The 15,985-nt window shown below is 53.8% G+C and overlaps 5 protein-coding genes across 5 annotated transcripts; 3 read left to right on the forward strand and 2 right to left on the reverse strand.

Annotated features, from left to right (window-relative positions):
- Positions 1 to 548: 548 nt before the first annotated feature.
- On the forward strand, positions 549 to 2,101 carry POSPLADRAFT_1054098 (hypothetical protein; the record flags this gene model as incomplete). The annotated part of the gene is made up of 2 exons (XM_024480485.1): positions 549 to 598; positions 655 to 2,101. 2 exons carry the CDS (start codon positions 549 to 551, stop codon positions 2,099 to 2,101), a joined length of 1,497 nt encoding a protein of 498 aa, XP_024342139.1.
- Positions 2,102 to 5,756: 3,655 nt separating this feature from the next.
- Positions 5,757 to 8,515, forward strand: POSPLADRAFT_1179030 (hypothetical protein; the record flags this gene model as incomplete). The annotated part of the gene is made up of 12 exons (XM_024488636.1): positions 5,757 to 5,998; positions 6,049 to 6,199; positions 6,255 to 6,391; positions 6,466 to 6,563; positions 6,699 to 6,708; positions 6,776 to 6,911; positions 6,989 to 7,135; positions 7,188 to 7,304; positions 7,358 to 7,587; positions 7,646 to 7,748; positions 7,801 to 7,930; positions 7,996 to 8,515. 12 exons carry the CDS (start codon positions 5,757 to 5,759, stop codon positions 8,301 to 8,303), a joined length of 1,809 nt encoding a protein of 602 aa, XP_024342140.1. The 3' UTR covers positions 8,304 to 8,515.
- A 2,251-nt stretch (positions 8,516 to 10,766) lies between these two features.
- Positions 10,767 to 12,342, reverse strand: POSPLADRAFT_1065201 (hypothetical protein; the record flags this gene model as incomplete). The annotated part of the gene is made up of 7 exons (XM_024481915.1): positions 10,767 to 11,557; positions 11,620 to 11,761; positions 11,820 to 11,920; positions 11,969 to 11,990; positions 12,049 to 12,149; positions 12,208 to 12,228; positions 12,281 to 12,342. Coding segments are annotated over 7 exons (976 nt in total), but the record flags the coding sequence as incomplete, so codon positions are not given.
- Positions 12,343 to 13,795: 1,453 nt separating this feature from the next.
- On the forward strand, positions 13,796 to 14,725 carry POSPLADRAFT_1044734 (hypothetical protein; the record flags this gene model as incomplete). Its single annotated transcript, XM_024478594.1, has 3 exons — positions 13,796 to 14,053; positions 14,112 to 14,179; positions 14,251 to 14,725. The coding sequence occupies 3 exons, from the start codon at positions 13,796 to 13,798 to the stop codon at positions 14,723 to 14,725; spliced, it is 801 nt and encodes a 266-aa protein (XP_024342142.1).
- A 227-nt stretch (positions 14,726 to 14,952) lies between these two features.
- Positions 14,953 to 15,584, reverse strand: POSPLADRAFT_1032137 (hypothetical protein; the record flags this gene model as incomplete). The annotated part of the gene is made up of 4 exons (XM_024476829.1): positions 14,953 to 15,062; positions 15,113 to 15,224; positions 15,275 to 15,446; positions 15,496 to 15,584. The coding sequence occupies 4 exons, from the start codon at positions 15,582 to 15,584 to the stop codon at positions 14,953 to 14,955; spliced, it is 483 nt and encodes a 160-aa protein (XP_024342143.1).
- Positions 15,585 to 15,985: the final 401 nt, after the last annotated feature.

A 15,985-nucleotide genomic window follows, 5' to 3' on the forward strand; every position in this document is an offset into this window, starting at 1 on the left:
GCTTCAGGACCACGGACCGGAAGGGTACTCGGTGACGGAAGGTCTCGTATCATGTACCCAGTCGTAGCATACGTTGTGCCGAGCCCAGAGGTCTCGAGAGCGTGCTGAACGGGACCGAGTCAGTCTGGAATCCACGTTTGTACGCGGATGGAGGCGTGCCTCTGCGTGCATGAGAACGCGATGAACGACCGCCAGGAAATAGAACGTGCGTCTGGGTTGCCATCTGGGATCTGGGCGGCGTGACGGGATGTAATGATGGTGTGACATAGTCCGATACGAGCGCCTGCTCAGTTTGGAAGATACCGAGGGCATCCTGGGCGGCTGTAACGCGCGCGTCACGGGGGAGTCACACGCCGAGTCAAGTGGAAATTGAGTGTGCCTCGAAATCGGCCTTCACACCCTTTCACCGTAGAGCCTTATATATTCCTTTGTCTCTTTGCCCATGCCTCCCGTACCATACCCCCCTCCCCGCTAGCATCGTCTGTCCCCCACGCCGCCATTGCCAAGTCCTTCGTCGTCGCTGTCGTCGACCCCCCGCTGTGCACGCCATGTACGAAGAAGTCTGCCTCCTTTGCGGCGGGCCTCTTAGCGTCGAGGGGTCTGTTCTATACACTCTTGTGTCTGCACCGACTTGCTGACAATGCCTTTTATCAGACGAGCATACTGCAGTGACGAATGCGAGAGCCTTGACGCTAACTCGCCGTCTATCTCGACCACGAGCAGTGCCTACCCGTCCCCATACTTGCATTCCAACAATGGTCCAGGAAGCCTCGCAGACGTCCCCGCCTTGGTAGCATCTACCATGGGCCGCTCTCTGACAGCGACCAGCCCATACAAGACTCACAAGAACCGGCACTCCATCTCCTCGTCGTCCGCCTCCTCTGCCGTCTGTTCCGTCTTCGCAGATGAGGACGAAGAGGACTTTGCCAATCCCAATCTCGCAATCGGGTCTGAGGGGGAATTCAGCCTCAGTCGCGAGATGCTCAGCGTGGATAGTATGCCCAAGGCGAGCTCATTCAGCCAGTACTATCACCTCCGCGGCTCGGGCCTGTCGTATGCTCGTCGACCGTCGGGGACAAACAACCGGTCCACGATAACTACGCTCAATCGTCGCGTCTCGTCCATTAACAACTCGTCACCCGCTGAGGCCGGTTCCGTTGGGAGTGCCCCTGCTCCATACGACACTTACTCTGACGACTACTCCGACGATCCTTCTGTCTCCCCCTCGCCCGCGTCGTCTACGCGCCCACAGCACGGAAGGACACCGAGTGATGCTCTGAGTCGTACGTCCAGCGAGCAGGACGCTGACCCAGAGACTGTTACGGCGAAGAGGAGACGGAACCGAGCCAGTCTCCCCGCCTACTTCTCTCTGCTAACTACGGCTACATCGTCGCAGGCGTCCCCCCGCAGTCACCGTGTCCCATCACAGTTACAAACGCTCACTACCTTCACGCGGTCGCTGCAGTCGTCACCTCCCACGCCCCGTGTTGCCAACCCCGTTGTTAACCCCATCACAGCATACTCCTATGACCACTCGAAGGCCCAGCTTGTCGAGACAACCCCAAGGGGTCGCGGTCGGCAGCGTGACCCGGAGATGCGCTCGACTTCAAGCCGCCGCTCTGCTGCGCGCTCTCCCCCGCGTCAATCTGCTCGCCCTCGCGATTCACCGCCTCCGTGCCTCCACCATCACGCTCATGTCGGACCGCAGTCCCGTGCCCGTCTCGACAGCATCGAGAAAGTGTCGGGCTGGGTCGCGAGCAGCCCGGTCGTGACGCGGGGGCGCACTCTGACACGCCGGAATAGTTCACCTCCGGCCAAGCCGCGATTTGGCATGATGGTGGGCGCTGGTTCGCAGGACGAGCTTGACGCCGTCCGTGAAGTCCTGGCCCGGAGCCTCCACATTCACCGGGAGGCGCCTGGCGAGGATGACCACTCCCATCTTGGTCGCCGAGAGTCTGACTTGAGTAGGGGCCGACGGCGAGTTGATGAGCTCGACGAGCCTCCTGTGGGCGTCGACAGCCGGATCGCTCCTGGCTTTGGCAACGGGCGCAGCGGTCTACGAGCGCGCGAGCGAGAGCGCGGTCGGCCACTTGCGCGCTAAACTGTCCTAGTTCCTCAGTTTGTCATCCACGACCGCACGAAACAAAATCACGACCGGAAGGGCCTTCATCAGCCTCGCAGCCTCCCCACTCGGCATCAGAATCCTAGACGCATCACGCCTCACAAAATGCTCGGTTCCCGCATTTCTCGCCGCCTGCACCTATCTGTCGTTGATATTTCAACATATCTATGCGCGCAAAACGCCGTCCGTCGCCGCTCGCCCTCGGCACTTCCAGGGTGGGCAGTGTGCATCTATTTGTTTCGAATGCATCGCGACGCGTCGCACGACCCCGTACATGACCTGCCCTATCTCCGCCATGGTCATGGTCACGGTCACGTCTTATCTATGTAACTATCCGCGCACGGCCTCACACAGTGGGTCTTCTATACCATCCTTGCCTTTCCGCCGCGCCCACACACCACATTTCGGTTCGAAACCTACTCATTCTTGTGACGGGCGCGCTTGCAGTTGGGCGCACGCGTTCCCACTCCAAAATTCTTCGTGCAATTCATTCCAGTAAAAGGGTTGGTTCTCTTCGTAGCATGTAGGTACATTCGCATTAGGGATCCCATCTCGCTCCATACGCACGCATTTTAACTCCATTGTCAATCATCAAGTCGCAACCACCATACTCCGCTGTAGTAGTTAGTAGGTACAATCTAGGGCCACCGTAATCAAAAGAAAAGCATTAAAATATTGGAGTCCGCGTCTGATGCGTCGATGCCCGCAGGTTGCGGGCTGCATTGATTGAAGCAATTGTACTGTCCTTCGAGGGTGCGCGGATCAGGCCGTAGCGCGAGCCGTGCACGTCTAGTCTGGCCATCTGACTTCGCGGGGTCAAAAGATCTTTCTGCTGGGCCCTTGGCTCGCACGGGACACCTTGCTGAACGATGCTCCACAGGCTTCACTCGTTCGCGGTGCGCCGCGAACGTTGGTCGGGTCCATCCTCGATCAGATACCGGACTCGTACAATTTGGGAACTAGCACGTCAGCCCTGCCGACACAAATTAATTCATAAATACTACGAGCGGGCCTATAGCATAATATAAATACTGCCAGCGAACTGACGCAATATTAATGGAAGCAGCATCACGACGGCGTTTGCAGTGATAGTGATGGCAGAAGCGTGCACGGTCACGGCTTACGCTAGCCCTGGCACGCGATGGCCTGGAGATGTACAGAGAGAAATGAAAAACACGCCGTAAAGGAGCTTGGGGGAGTGGTTGGGGGATACGGCAGCTGACAGAGCCCGAGTGCTGAAAATTGGGGGTAAACTTGACGGCTGCCCATCCAACGCTCAGCTGTTTGTAAAGGGGGCACGGCTGCGGGTTACGTGACTTGAGACGAGGCCTTGCAAAACGGCTAGAGGACAGGAGTGCGGCGTCAGGCAGGAGACAAACGTCGCCGCCGTGATGCCCCTAACGGCGCCGTACATGACTCAAGTGAGAAGGGTCATGTCGTACAATCATGCATGTGTAAATAGCTTGTTGTGACGTCGCCCGTTGAACAGTGTCCACCCTTATCGTGGCGACTTGCCCATGCTCGCGCGGCACATCACAGAGTATGCCACGATTGCACAGGTGACGAGGTTCATAATCTCCGCAGCGCGGTGTGTGCGATCAGGATCAGCCAAATATAATTCAATACTTGGTGGCCAGTGTGAATATCCAGCGTGACCGCCACATCATCAGTGCGCACCTGCCGAGTCGCGGACATGGGCACGAGACACCGGCCGAGATGCGGCTCTCTGAGAGTGCAGGGCAATGTGCGCGGCCGATAGAGTGCCGGTATAACGGAGCGCGGAGGAGCAGCTCGGTATTCCACGAGCAAGGTACCTGTAGGCCACGTCGGGGAGGAGAGGGCACCAGTAAGTAGACGCTCGGAGGGGAATAAAGCTGCATAGATGTGGCGAGCTATATAATACAGTATGCCTATTCTGGGAGCGCGTGTGAGAGACAGACAACTCTCATATCCCATGATGCTCGGACAAGACTGTTCGCATAAGTACGCAGCAGCCGGCTGGACGTCACGGTGTAAAGGGGTGACAAGAGTATCAATAGTAGCTCACCAGGCGGTGAGGGGCTTAACCAGCGAGGTTCAAAAGGGCAGCATGCATGGGCGTCAGAAGCAAAGCAGGGCGTCTTGAACTGCATCCCGTGCTCTCGTGTTCGTGCTTCCAGTCCCGCAAGCTGTGAGGTAGTGCGAACGCACTCAGAAGGGAAGACAGACAGGCCGTAACTGCTGATGCGCATGACTTGGCATCCAACGTTCGGACAGCAGATCATGTATACAATGGCTATCCCCCATATCTGATATTGATAGCGCAATTCTGACTGGGAGATGAGACAAGTAGATCCAAAGCACAGGAAATGTCTTCCAATTACCATCTACGACACCGATCAGTTTGTCAGATAGACGTAGCTCCTGCCGTATCGGACGAACTCACCGGTAAGATTCTACATCCGCAGCGAGACTTGCTCAAAACCGCATTTGACTATACATATAGGAAAAGACGATTCTCACCTATAACTCTTACCGTGATGTGTGATAAATCGCGATGTTGAAACGCGTGTCAACTGCTGCTGCTGTGGGCATGCCTGAACCGTGTCAGACACGCGAAGACTGCTCATACGACCAGGCTGAAGTCAGGCGAAATCCGGGGCCAGATAACGGTTCATGTCAGTGAGATGCCCTGGTCGGACCGCATAATGTGGGGAAGGCGTAGATATGGCCTGTGCATTAATCGATGGAGGCAGGCTGAGACGAGCTTCGCACTGATGCCCGCCCGCTGTCCCTGTGGCCGTGGCCGTGGCGCTGGCTAGTGCTGGATAATTCAGTTGGAGCGACTTGCACCGCATCGCGGGTGATGGCTAGCAAGTTCAGACGGCGAGAGACAAATGCTCTGAGAGCTGAGTGTACGGAAATGTAATGGTTGGGAAAAGTGACCTTGCCGAGCGCGTGGCCGTAATGAGGAGAGAGAGTACCGAGAGCTGCACTCAGCGGCAGCCTGGTGTTGACATGCCGCAATCACACTTGCCCTGAGCCTCCTTTCATCTCTAACTCCTGGTGCTCTGCTTTGCAGAACAGCACTGCTCGCCATTGTATAGCCCCCATTGCAACAATCGTCGTCACCATTGATTCACTCAGCGAGCGCAGTCCGTCGCGGGTTACCGAGCCGCACCAGTCGCAAGCCCTGGACACTCGTCTCACCACCCCTGCCTCTTTGACGTCCGACACATTGAGCAGTACGCCAGGGAGGCCATCGCTCTCGACGCCTAGCTTAGTCCCTGCCGTCCGCTCCAGGTCAGAACTTGAGGAAGGCGACCCCGAGTCTCCGGCCCCCATCGCGTCCTCAAGTTCCACCCCTTTGTCTTACCTTCACCCGTCCTCCGGTATCCCGCGCACGTCCTCTGCGGCTGACTACTCTGCAGAAGTTGACCCGGAGCTCAGTCGTGTTCGTAAACGGCAAAGGATTGGCAGCCAGAGCTCCTCCGCGTCGACCTCGCTGACATCTATTGAACGCGCTCTGTTGCCCGGAGATTCGTCCTTTTCTCTTATTGCCGATACTGCAATCATGAGGCGTTCAGATGCAGACCATGACTCCTCTTTCCCGTCTGAGACAGACTCGACTTCTGAGGCGGGCCCATCGTATATAATGGGGCCTACCAATGGACACAACGGAATCGCGAGCAAAACCAATGGCTATAGCAAACCACATGTCAACGGATCGTCGAAGTCGCCTGTGCTGAACGGTGTCGATGGTCTTAAATTGAAGAAACGCGACACATCTATCCGGCAGGTCGCACTGCCGGGGTCGACCCTCTACGACGACTCACATGTCGACAGGGAGGAGTACATCAGATTGGTCATACAGAGCTTGCGGGATGTCGGGTATATGTGCGTAATCAGCGATCCCTCGTTGAATTTGTCTCATTGTCAAATGTTAGCGAGTCTGCAGCCACGCTGGAGGCAGAGTCAGGGTATACAATGGAGACTCCGGAAGTGTCGGAATTCCGGAGATGCATATTGGAGGCAGATTGGAGCAACGCTCATGCTGCGTTGGTGCGGCTCGGTGCCACCGAAGAGGACGAACTCTGGGTGATTATGGTTCTGACACAATCGCTCGTGCTGTGCTGATTTCTCTTGCTTGTAGGATGCCAAATTCTTGATCAGCCAACAGAAATACCTAGAATTATTAGAGGCGGGCAGGACAACCACAGCACTACAGGTGCTCCGCCGCGAGCTTGCTCGTTTGAGCACGGACCCAGATCAACTGCACGCTTTATCGAGGTATGTGTCTAGTTGTGCGCGCATTCAAAGTGCCACCGCCGCAAACCACACATCGTTAATCCGTTACGTCGCAGTCTCATCATGTGCTCGAATCCGGAGGACTTAAGACAACGTGCGAACTGGGATGGGGCATCGGGTAACTCTCGGCGACAACTGCTCCTCAGCCTCCAAAGTCAGCAAGCTGCGAGCTATAATCCACTCCTTGCTCATATCACTCATATCTTCTCTTGCAGGATATATTCCCTCCTCCGTCATGATTCCACAGCGACGGTTCGCTACACTACTAGATCAAGCCCGCGCATGGCAGCAGAGTCAATGTTTATATCACAACGCGCCCCTGGACTCGCGAACATTTTCACTGTACGCGGACCACATCTGCGACAGGAATGCGTTCCCTCAGGTCACGACTGCTATCTTGGAGGTTCATACAGACGAGGTCTGGAACATCGCATGGAGTCATAGCGGGAATTACCTCGCAAGCGTGGGCAGGGACAAGACGGCGATCATCTGGCGGGTCGAGGTAAGTCATGCCTTCATGCAGGCCGTACACCAAGGGTGTTTTCTAGTCACCGGAGGTCCTGAACGAACTATTCGCAGTACGACAAAGATCCATCGACTCGAGAGTTGTCGCCGCAAATCATCCTCAGGGAGCATATGTTCTCGGTCGGCTGTGTGGCTTGGTCGCTGGACGACTCAATATTACTTACGGCATCTGAGAATATAATCAAGTTGTGGAACTCGAAGGCAAGTCGAGGTGCTCTAAGTAGAACACCAGGCAGTACTGATAGCGTCGCAGACGGGTGTGTGCAAGGAAACGCTTACTCAGCACACCGATGTTGTGGCGGCTCTCACATGGCTCCCCGACAACTCGGGCTTCATATCTGGTGGGCTTGACCGCAAGATCATATTCTGGGTCGGTGTGCACCATTTTCCAAACTGGAGTCTGCTCACATCGATGACTTGCAGGACTCTAACGGCCGGTCAGTCCATACTTGGACACCTTGCCCTGTCCGTGTCACCGACCTGGCCGTCATGCCTGATATGACGCGGCTCATTGTTGTCGGTATGTACGAGACATCGCCGACAGTGCCTGTCGGGACTACGACACCACCCGAGGGTGGCCCTCCCGCGAACGCCAAGCCCTCTTCTGAGAACCGCGCTATTGTATATGACCTTGCAACCAAGGAGCCGGAAATGTGAGTCCCGCATTGACGGAATGAGCCCCGAGTGACGTAATGATTGTGTGCATACCAGGTTCATTCCACTCGAAGGCGAGCTGTCGAGCGTGAAGGTCTCGGGTGACTCCAAATATGCATTGATCAATCGTGCGCCTGCATCAGACAGCGAGCCACCATCTGTACGCATCTTCCACTTACCAACGCAAGTGCCAAGCTGACAGACTTTATTAGGAAATCCATCTATGGGACCTCGAGACGGAGCGGTTGGTGAAGAAGTACGTTGGCCATAAACAATCACGCCATGTCATCCGAAGCTGCTTTGGAGGTGTGGATGGCGCCTTTATCGCCAGTGGCAGTGAAGGTCTGCATTGCCTGATAGGCTACGCCCGTAATCTACTTATTCGTTCTAACTTTTAACCTTCGCAGATGGCATCATATACGTCTGGCACAGGGACTCTGGAACACTACTTGAAGCGTTGACCGGGCACGGTGCCGGCAGCGTCAACTCGGTGGCCTGGAATCCTCGAAATGAACGCATGTTCGCGTCATGCTCAGATGACAAGACTATTCGGATATGGGAGGCGCCACCATCGACCGCTGCACATCCAAACTCCCGCATCGCCGAATATGCGTTGCCGGAGTTGGAGAACGGTAAGGGCAAGGGCCGCGAGCGATGGGATGGGTACAGAGCAGGAAGCGGATCCGACGTTGGCGCATCGTCAATTGCCCTATGAGTATGCATATGACCAGCTTCAAGTCACCATCAGCATATTGACATGTTGTCACCATTGGATTCTCTTCACTTTCCGTCCATTTACGCACGATCGCAGTTCCTCCGCTCACGTCCCTAATCATTTGCATCCCACATCTGTCGTTGCATATAGAATGTATAACACTTGAATAGTATATGTACAGTTGATGAATACTCAAATCATGTTTTTGACTTTTATAAACGCGTCTGTCACTCAACGCATCGCGATCACGGGACCGCGTTGGCAGTGTGACTTGGAAAGGTGCGAGGGTTAAGACTCGACCTGGCTGAAATCGGCGAGCCTGAGGGAACCACACAGCGCACTTCAAAGTTTGTCCAGACTGGAATGATTGACGACAGTCGTTGCAATCGCCTGAAGAAATAGGCCACGGGATGGAACGTATACCACGCACTCATAGTAATCGGAGATAAATGTCATTTGATGTGTCTACGGAAATGTCCGAAGTGCGGCACCGGTGGCGTAAGAACTTAAACTTCAAGACTTCAGTGCTAAGTCAACTTTCTTCATAATGACTCAACTGCTGACTTGAACTAATGAGTAGGTATAGATAGGAGACGGTCCCGGAGGCTACGAAACACAGACTTGGTCGTGTGATCTCAACCGAGATCAGAATACACTGACCATCTTACTCATAGTGATCTCTAGTCAGGAGTCGCTGCCGCCGCCTGGCCCACTCAATGCCGCAGCTCTATGCCTTTCAAGCAACCACTGCAAGCGGTTCTCTTTGCTGAGACAAATTGACTGGCGTCCAAGCGGTGGGGACTAGAAAAATCCCTATTGCGGAAGTATGAACTCTGAAGCAGTTAGTCTCGTACCGCAAATTCGAACAGAAGCGGCCCAGATTGCTCCCTTTTCCGCTCGGACCGCACAGCGAGCGCGAGGGAGCGGCCGTAGTGAGGAATGTCACTTTAGCCGCCTATCGTGTCGCAACTGGTGCCGTGGCTCCATCCAAGCTAGCTACGATCGTCCTCGAGGTGTCCAAAGTCCATCTCCTTCGGCAATAGAAGCACGCCTAGGCAAAGTTTGTTCATGCTATTTGGAATTTGCGCGAACGCGGAAGTTTCGTATTTCCCCACTTCATTTGTGTGCACATGTCTAACTTTAAATTGTTACGGCACGTCCAGCGTGGCCAGAGACATCCCTGTTATCCCATCACTCTGGCGCCGTCCTACGCCGGGAGACGTTCTGATAAATGTATCAGATAGGGCCCAACTAGTGGTGCTCCTGCTAAAGAGACCAGGCCCTTGAGACCGATGCAAGCGCATGACAATGCAGGTCGTAGAGCGCAAGGAACTTCCAGGATCAAGTAACGGACAACTGTTGCGGCAGAGTACGGCCGTACTTGTCGAATAAACATACGTTCATCACCTCGCATTGGCAGGAAGTGCCACTGCTACCCTGCGAATTGTCAGTAAAGGACTGGCCTCATCATGCGCTCCGAATTCCTCACCCCTCGCCCTGGCTGGCGTACGACATCTATTCTCGAATACGATATATTGGACTGTTCTAGTCCTTTGCGACTCGCGGATATATATGGCAGTCTTCCCCGATGTGAGTAGGTTCTGTCAATATGCTTTGTAAGTGTTCCCTGACTAGCTGCTCTGGCATTTGGCTCCAGGGGCCTCCAGAGACATCATCCACCGCGCGCACCTGTAGGCCCTGGCCCCTGGCCTAGACGAAGGCACAGTGGGTCTCTTGACATATAACATTTGTGCACCCGAACGGCGGGCCCCACTGACCGGTTGATATCGGTTGAATGCGAGGGAATTTACGGACAACATCGACCAGTCAAGAGGCAGTGTTCTGACATTGACAGGGTATTTGTCCGCGGCTCGAACGGATACTTACCAAGGAGCAGAACTGTCTGGCTGCGCAGGCCAATGCCCGCAGTCCATCTGCACTTACATGGTGTGGACTTCGGCGTCGGCTGGTGATCCTGTGGGACACAAGTAACCGTAAGGGGTACGAAACAGGGTGTGTTCGAGACGGGCGTCCGTCTGGCCCGTCATGTTGATGATTCCTGAGTCACAAACCTACACGTAAGTCCTAAACTCTTAAGACTGTGGGACCTTACCCTATGCATCCATTGGCTGGCATGAGACGCAAAGAGACCGGGCAGTGTCTCGCAATATAGAACTGTAAGTTTCCAGCCTCGTTTGATCCGCTGGGACGACCTGTGCGATCGGCCTTCTCCCGCTCGGGTTTAGTATTATAAATAAATGCCGATGGTCCCCGACATTGCATACACGCTAAAATTCCCGATCGATGACGGCGACTCAGATCGGTCTTTGGAGTGGAGGCCCGGTATGTTCGTTACGGTGTAAATTCACCGTAAATACCTACGTCTGTCATCCAACTGTGTGGGGGTATAGTGAGGTTGCTCGAGCAGTCGACACCTATAGTCGTCCAATTTCAAACATCACTCTCGGCTACACGGGCATGATGAGATTGTCCAGCGCTATGAAGCTTGACTGAACAAGCAGAATGTGTACTGAGTAAGTGACACAAAAGGGTCGTAATGATTACAACATCTAATTGGTATTCTACTGGTGACAACTTTCCTCGGGAGATGATAGAAGTACATCCAGCGTTACTGAATGTCGTGATACTGATGCAACGCGGGTAAGAAAGAAGATCGAGCGAGATTAGATTCATCAACAGGAGCAGACCGAGTGCCCTCGATACGTTCTAAGTCCGGGAGCTTACAGTACGAGAACCCACTACCTGAGAGGGTCGTTGTGAATGTGCACGATGTTTTGGCATGAACAAAGCAGCCATGGGATCCTTTCTCCCCAACGAAGGACGTTTCGGTGGGGCGGAAACATCTGAACATGGCGATGTCTGTGTTGGTAGAGTTGTCGACGAACATGTATCGTCGACAGCAGGGGGACTAGATACGGTGTGGGACTCTGTCGAGGACGAGGACAACTTGGTATCTGATAATACAGTTGTTATGCTGGGTCTTGTCTTGGCAATAGGCTGGCGTATCGATACACTGGTGACAGTCACGCGGCTACCGGGACGGGTTGAACTTGACGAGGCAGTAGATGTTGTTGGATGTAGCGCAGGCTTGATACTAGCACCTGATGAGGTAGCACGCCAAGTCTTCGTAGTGTGCATTGGCGGAATAAGGCGTGTACCATAGATTCCTTTCTGTAGTCGCGCAGCATCCGACCTGGTCTTCTGAAGCAGTGTCTTAGGTTGATATGCACCCCCTTAGATGGGAAACGTTTCAGCACGACTAATGTTTTAGGATCACTACAGCAAATGCACGCACATGTACGAGCTCGTTTACTTGCGGGTAACTTATCCGTAAGTTTGATTTGAGTTTCTTTCTTGCGTTCTACCTCTTCTTGCCTAATGGTCCTTAAACGTGTCCCTAATTGTTCGAATCGTTTTGTTTCCATCTCACGCAGCAACTGGCATCAGAGTACGACAGTGAGAAAGTGCTACAAGAGATCTTGTGACTGTACTCACGAAAAACTGTTCTCGCCATGATCCTGGCTCTTCAACTGTGTCAGAGCGGAATTGCTCAGCGGCTATAGGATATGTTCGGAAGCATAACCTCTCCCATAGTTCTAGATTGATGAATGAGCGCGCAAGCCAACTGAGGCATTTGCGCCTACCATTGTTATTCTCTTCAATTTCCTAGGCGGAGAGAAACCTTATAAGACGCAGGGCTCACATTCTAGCGAACGATACCGACCGGATTTGATTGTTCGATTCGAAGCAGGGTCTCCGGGGAGCAATTCCCGAGGATAGGCTTGAGCAGATCGTAGCGGCGGCCATCGCCTATGCTGTGTATACCTGAAGTCAACCGGTCTATGGTCAGGGTATTTCAGTGCACGACCGCCGCTACACATACTATCCGCGTGATTGGCCGCGACTGCAAGGATGGATCAGGACCTGAATGGATTCCACAGATCTCCGTAGCTCACTTCTCTGACAAAGTTGCACAAGGCTTGGAATGAGGGTACCCTGTTGATCTACGTCTAGCATGATGAGGATTGAGAGCAAGGAAGTCGGGCGCCGTTCTCGCGACTCTGTCCGGCGGACGAACACTCTCGCCGACTGGGATCACCGCCGTCTCGGCGCCTATGGGCACGTGTAGGTTCTCACGGTCAGCGATTGGCTCCTTCCTAAGAATGCAGACTAACAGTAAGTACACTCAGGCTGTGTGGTGCGAAGTGGCGTGATCCCACTTGAGCTCCCGCATCCGTCGTAATTTGAACAGAAACAGCAATATGTTGAGTATCTTGCTATTCTTAGCGACATTCACTCTTTTTCCGAATCGATCACACAGCCTGAACACACGAAAGGGCACTAATTTCCGCGAATCGAGTCTCATTGGAATGCTCTGGTACTGTCCATGCCGCTTTCCTTCACGGCGACCTATTTCATGTCCGAATGAGGGCCTAGCCGTTCTCATGACCCGCCGTTACTATAAGAGGGCACCAGAACACGGAACACGTTGTCAAAGTTGGCTCACCGAGTGGCAGCCAGGCGCTTTAATTGGCAAGATCAATCGGCGTAGTCTCGCACTAGGCCCAAATTGAAGACACAGCAAGTGCCTTGATCCTGCTTCATACGCGCGGGGACACGATCGTTCTTCCCATCCTTATCTTTTGGATGTCATATTTCCAGACATAGTCAAGGCCAAACTTAATTTCCATCTGGGACTCAACTTGTCGGAGTTTCATCCGGTTTAATCGGTGGAAGCATGGCGAGCTCCCAAAAGACCCTCATCCCCGGGCGGCGGTAGACGCCGTTCCAATATAGAACAGAAATACATGCTCACGGCACCGCGAAGATCTCATGGAGATAGAGGTTCGCATGCCTGACTTCGACGAAATCTAACAGCCTGGACCGCTTCTGGAAAGGACAACGCGTCAGGATGCTTAGCCAGTGGAACGGGTGGATTCCAACATACCAATCAGTTGACTGCAGCAGTCGCCGAATCAACTGATGCAAACGACGGGAGTAGCAATTGCGGACGTTGCCAGGCATGGGCGGTTCGGAAGACACTGCAAACCACCAGTCATAGCGTGAGATGTAACAAAGGAAGCGTGTTCCTGAAGAGCGCGCAGTACCTCAAACTAGACCTCGCAAAAGTACTGATGACTCCGCCAAATCCCTAGCGCGAAACTAGCCGCGTACTGACGGTGAAGTTCCAACAATCTACGATGGCACCCAAATTTCGTAATGCCACTAGACAGTGTAACCAATTGGTGTCGACGTCGTCTAATATACGGCAACCCTTAGACAGTCAAATGACGTTTCAGCTTGAGGAACCTTGCGCTCCATTCGCTTTTCATACCGCAATTTGCTCGTACCACAGCCACTGGAAGCATAAAAGACGACAGTATCAGCTGGAAGCCGTAAACACCCGCCCTCGTAGTTCGCGCCTTTTCTCACTTACCATCGACGTCATCAGCTGTTATTTTCAGACCGCTATGTTCTACGAGCCGGTCCACGACGTCCAGAAGCCTACCCACCCACGGCTTCATCTCCGTGACATGCGGGATGCCCATATAATCTTCGAAGCAGTCCGTCGGGGATTAATGAAGCCGGTGAACCGCCGACTCAACGAGGTGGAGAGAACCAGATATATCACCTCGGGTTCCGTCTTCGTCTGGGAGGAAAGCGAGGAAGAGACTGGGCTCAAAAGGTGGACCGATGGACGGATCTGGAGTCAGTCCCGCATGCGCGAGGTAATTTCCGTATTTACATGTGGCGAGTGGTTTTCTGACCACTGACCGGCACCGTCAGCCATATTTGTTTTACGATGAGAAGCTCTCCGGCGATGATACTGCGAATGCAAGTGGTCAGACGTCACAGTAAGTTATTCGACAAAGGCACGGCCCCACATCACGACCGATGCTCAAATGTAGACGGCCTTGTTTTTCAGGTCGACGTACCGCTTCGTCGAAGGACCTTCACGTACCTGGTCTTCGTCAGCGCAGTCCCACTTCGACCGAAGTGACCATCATCCCACGGGCCTGGTCAAGCAGGCCTATTCAGCGTGGGTGCTACCTGCGCCTAACGCAAGACCGCGCAAATGGCATCTCACCGCTTATTTCACCTACGCTGACCTTCCCAACATTCCAACCGTCGACCGTGATCCGACGCTGTGCTCTTTGAGCGTGCCACTGGGCGTCTACCGTAGTGGGAAGACTCGGACAAGGAACCCTGATACAGCGCTCGGCGTCAGTCCACCGCCGCCGTCACAAGCATCAGCTGGCCCTTCAGGCAGCGCGATACGCAGTGGCTCGGGTGACCGCATGCTCGCGCCGCCTCAGTCGGACCGTAATCCTCGACCAGCAGCACCTCGTGCAGCAGAAGACGAGAGGATGATACAGATGTTAAATTCACGACCCATCTAGTCGGGACCCAGAGACTAGAGACCTCCATTGAACGCCACATATCGATAGGCTGCGGGCAGTCTGACTCAACTAATACATGATGTCAACTTTCGACATACCGTGTCTTCTCGGTACCGGATGTATTGACAGATCCTCGGAGGTTACTAGTAGGGAAATCACTGAAAATGCTACAACATAGATTACATTATAACGTACAATAACCGGTAATGTGCTGCGAAAAGTCATAATCAGATATCTTCGTCGGAATCATCGCCTTCTGCTTGACCCGCTCTTTCTTGCGCTCTCATGGCGCCTACGATGTCGTCTGATTGTCCTTTTTGCGCGGACAAACGTTGTCCTGTAGCCACAATGTCAGGTATAGGCCTTAGAAAGGTAATGACGACCTACGTATGAGGGTATGTATCGCCTCCTGCGTTCTCCGTTCTAGCTTCGCGAGCTTTTTCTCCATCTCGCGTTTCAAGTCCCAATTTGGACGTTTGGGCGCAATGTTGAATAAATCCTGCGGAGAAGTAGGCCACAATGCGTGCTGAAAATGTCTCGCTCACATACAAGGTCCTGTGCCCTCCGTTCCTTGTCCTCTGAGATGATTGCCTCTGCAAGACCGTCGACTTTCTTCTCTACAGTATCCTCCATTGTGACATCGTCATCTTGAGTCCGTTTCTTCAGAGTACGGCTCTCTGGATCAAAAAGTCGATGCTTGATGACCGGCTGGGTGGCCTCACTGCATGTGAACGGTTGGCTTGTGCCGTGACGGCTATGAGTTCACTCACTTGTCCCCATCAACATCTTCGCCGGCTTTCCGCTTTCTAAGGGCAATAAGACGCGATTTGCGGGCCTCTGATGCATCTGCGAGGGACATGACGAGTCTGAAGGTGGTCTCCGCGTTGAGAGGAACGTGTGGGTGCAGGTTTGGTGCAGGTGCAACTGCACTCCGCAATCGAAGATGCGGCAACAGGGCCGCGGACTATATTGCTGACTAAGCAGAATGACATTCCAAGCTGTCGGGTCCGGTCGCCTTCACTCTCTGCGTCCAGCTCGCTGGGTTGACTTTATGCTACATTCATAGTTGTTGCATTCACATTCACTTGTACTACGCCGGGGAGACGCGTAGCAAGTGGGTGATGCTTCAAACGTGGCGCGTCTCGTGCCTGGGGCTGTTCGAGCGACACTCGAAACATGTACTCCGATCCCGGAATGGTCTACCTCACGCTACGAGAGAGTTCACAACCACGCTGACCTGCCATGGCCCCTCTCGAAAGC

The sequence above is a fragment of the Postia placenta genome (assembly GCF_002117355.1).
Source record: "Postia placenta MAD-698-R-SB12 unplaced genomic scaffold POSPLAscaffold_3, whole genome shotgun sequence".
NCBI classification, from domain to species: Eukaryota; Fungi; Basidiomycota; class Agaricomycetes; order Polyporales; family Adustoporiaceae; genus Rhodonia; species Rhodonia placenta.